Source organism: Apis dorsata, unplaced genomic scaffold, assembly GCF_000469605.1.
Source record: "Apis dorsata unplaced genomic scaffold, Apis dorsata 1.3 scaffold_85, whole genome shotgun sequence".
NCBI lineage: Eukaryota > Metazoa > Arthropoda > Insecta > Hymenoptera > Apidae > Apis > Apis dorsata.
Window position 1 is genome coordinate 147184 of NW_006263383.1, and position 2835 is coordinate 150018.

Below are 2835 nucleotides of genomic sequence, written 5' to 3' on the forward strand. Positions count from 1 at the left end.
GGAGAGGGAAGGGAAAGAAAAAGAAGGAAAGGTAAGGGAATGAAAGGGGCGGGAGGGAGTGAGAATGAGACGGAGAGGGAGAAGTAGCAGGGGCGTGGCGGGAGGCAGGCGTCCTCAATAGCCGCGTAAAACCACCATTGTGACCGATCCATGAATGAAACGGGACTTCCGGCCGGGAGTGGGGGCGGAAACAGTTGTAAAGCGTTACGTTAGTGAATGGACCGTGTGCGCGAGCATGCGCCTGTTCTCGCGAAAACCGATTCAAGGAAATTATTCGTAGGAAGAGGAACACGATTAAAACGATCTTTCCATTTTCTAACCTGTCGTACAAATATCTTTATACTTCCCGGTTCTTTCTTTATCCACTTGCAAAGAATAATATGTTTATCCAAAAAAAAAAAGTATTTTAGAACAGTATTTCGTAAGATTACTTTTTCTAACCTATGTTCATATAAATAACGTCTCTATTTCAGATACATTGTTTTTATCTTATATCACCATCATATATCGATTTTAATTCGAAAAAAGGAAGTAAAATCTTGGAAATATATTTCGTTTTATTGAAATTTTCGAATAAGAATAGTTTAACAAATAAAAATTCCTATTAAAATGTCCATTTTTTATTAAAATAATTCAAAATATTTCTCAATCGAGATGATCAAACTATTTTATAATTTTATAAAATAATAATATATAAAGTATTTTGATTATCATTAAATAAATTACTCACGTTTAGAAAATACATATTGACGAGTTTACAGAAATTGAGATTGGAAAAAATTAAAAATTGAAATTAATCAATTAAAAAACTTTGTTCATCGCATTCTGTTACAGATAAGCAGGCAGAGCATAGACGCCTGCAAGGAATACTTCAGGGACGATCTGGTGAAAACGGATTGGCAATTGATGGTCGAACTGAAAAAGCTCTTCCAGATACTCTAGGACATGGTGGACAATATGAAAACAGAAATCGAACCATTGTCGATGGGTTCACCGGGTGACGAGTATAGAAATGTGGGCTACGATTATCAAGCACACGTACCATCTTGGATCTGTTCGTTGTCGATCATTCACACGAATTGTAATATACACGTCGAACTTTTTGATTTCTCTGTCTTTCTCTTTTGATGTACGCAATTAATCGGCGCACGTCTCTCTTCATCCTGTGATCCCTCGAAACGTTTTTCTCAGGTCCCCCTGCACGTGATAAATCCCACTCTTTTTTTTTTTTTTCGATAAATAAAGCTGGAAAAAAACTCGCTGAAAGCCACAAATCACGCGAAATCATCTTTTTTTTTTTTTTTTTTTTTTTATTTCGATTCGAATCTCGACCGATTAATATTTAAAATTATTTCGTCTTGTCGGAATATATATATATATATATGTATATATATATTCGTCGATATTTTTAATACCGTTTTAATAATGTACAGCGACACTGTACCATATTTACAATAGAATACGAAATCAACAGTTGGAAAAAAATCTTACATAATCACGTATATAATATAATCATCGAAAATTATTTTTTAATAGATAATAGTGGAGAACAAGACCGCGCGATCCTATTCCTTGAAAGCTTTGCAGCAGTGATGAACGATTCAAGCTTTGTAGTACTTAATCACCGATTTCACGCTGACACGCAACGAACACGGAACAACAAATGTTGTTCGGCTGATTCGCATTAATATTCGAACAATTTGTGCCATTATTGCTGTGTATATTCGTTTCTTATATTATTGAATCGATTGTTTTTAATATATTTGAATATTCTTTATAGAAAACGTAATTTTTATTTTTATAATGTGTATAATTTTTGTGCACAATAATGTGATAAGTAACAGAGATAGAGAGATTCAAAATGGGATGCAGATTTTTTATTTTAGTAAAAATATTTTTGACACTTGGAATTTCATTGGAAACAAAAACTTAATTATTATTTATTTCCATTGTACTGTTTATATTATTATTATTGTTGTTATTATTATTATTATTATAATTACTTACAATTACTTACTATTATAAATATATATTATTAATATGATATGTAATATACATTGTTATAGTAGTTATAATTATAATTACTATATATTATAATATTATCATTATATACTTTTATTTATTTGTACCATATCATTATAATCATTATAATCATTTATCTATGGTATATTGAAATAGCGAAATTTAACAAAAAAAATATTTGGGTTTGAGTTATTTTATTATTATTAGCTTATAATGTTTATAAAGCAAATATAAAATTCGTATAATTTACTTGGCAAATATTTTTTCAACTTTGATCATTATTTCAATTTGTTATCACATTTTATTGTGCAAAAAATTTTATACGTTAATTAAATGATATTTATGTCTCTATAAGAAATATTCAAATATATTAAAAAGAAATAATTAATTCAATAGTGTAATAAGAAACAAATATATGGAATAATAATCTAATATCACATTATACTGTTCAAATATCAATGCAAATCATTGTGCATAGTTAACTGAATTATTTTTAACGCGTACAATTGAATGCCGTTAGTGAACCGCATCTTAACCAACCGGACGTAACCTCTCGATTATGACAAATCGAGATGTCACAATGAAATAAACTAGATTTCGCGATAGCAGAAAGTCGATAGTGTAACACACACAACACCGAGAAATACATATATAGTTTGCATGTAGTTATAAAAAAAAAAAAAAATCGCATATATATGTTGGAAAATATTTTTGAAATTAGAAGACGAGATTTATCTATTGAGTCAAACAAAGCTGAACAAAAAGAAAGAAAACTAAAAAAAAAAAAAAAAAAAAAAAAAAAAAAAAAAAAAA

At 29.4% G+C, this 2835-nt stretch overlaps 1 protein-coding gene across 2 annotated transcripts in view; it reads left to right on the forward strand.

Annotated features, from left to right (window-relative positions):
* LOC102674727 (eukaryotic translation initiation factor 5B) overlaps positions 1 to 1212 on the forward strand; it is a 34977-nt gene extending 33765 nt beyond the window's left edge. For both annotated transcript variants that reach the window (XM_006611194.2, XM_006611195.2), the window contains one exon: positions 835 to 1212. In XM_006611194.2, the coding sequence (XP_006611257.1) occupies positions 835 to 942 (108 nt within the window). In that variant the 3' untranslated portion in view covers positions 943 to 1212. The remainder of the gene's footprint in view (positions 1 to 834) is intronic.
* Positions 1213 to 2835: the final 1623 nt, after the last annotated feature.